The sequence below is a fragment of the Apaloderma vittatum genome, unplaced genomic scaffold, assembly GCF_000703405.1.
Source record: "Apaloderma vittatum isolate BGI_N311 unplaced genomic scaffold, ASM70340v1 scaffold23975, whole genome shotgun sequence".
In the NCBI taxonomy this organism is placed as follows: domain Eukaryota; kingdom Metazoa; phylum Chordata; class Aves; order Trogoniformes; family Trogonidae; genus Apaloderma; species Apaloderma vittatum.
In genome coordinates, this window is record NW_009719167.1 from 2,078 (window position 1) to 2,459 (window position 382).

Here is a 382-nt window from a genome sequence, read left to right on the forward strand (position 1 = left end):
GGGATCCCTGGTTGGAGAGGAGGGGGTCCTGGATATCATCCATGCAGCTTAGCTCAACCAACAGGGGCAAGGCAGGCTCTGACCCACTGCCTGGGGCAGCTCGATCCACATTTGGGTGGCCCATGGGGATGACCTCACACAGCATCTCACCCTGCTGTTCCCAGGGTCCCTGACAGAGTGCTATGATGAGCTGGGCAACCGGTACCAGCTGCCTGTCTACTGCCTGGCACCTCCTGTCAACCTGATCCTGGAGCGGAGTGAGGAGGAGGCAGCAGAGCCAGCTGAACCCCTGCCTGTCACCCGGCGGGAGTTTGCCCTCAAGGTACGGCTCTCCACTGGAAAGGACCTGCGGCTCAGCGCCAGCATGGGTGACACCATCGGG

General features: G+C 62.0%; 1 protein-coding gene across 1 annotated transcript in view; it reads left to right on the forward strand.

The window, feature by feature from the left end:
- Window positions 1-382, forward strand: part of UBTD1 (ubiquitin domain containing 1) — an 809-nt gene that overhangs the window by 271 nt on the left and 156 nt on the right. The window contains exon 2 of the mRNA XM_009870538.1: window positions 118-382. This exon is cut by the window's right edge and continues 156 nt beyond it. Coding sequence (XP_009868840.1) covers window positions 118-382 — 265 coding nt within the window. The remainder of the gene's footprint in view (window positions 1-117) is intronic.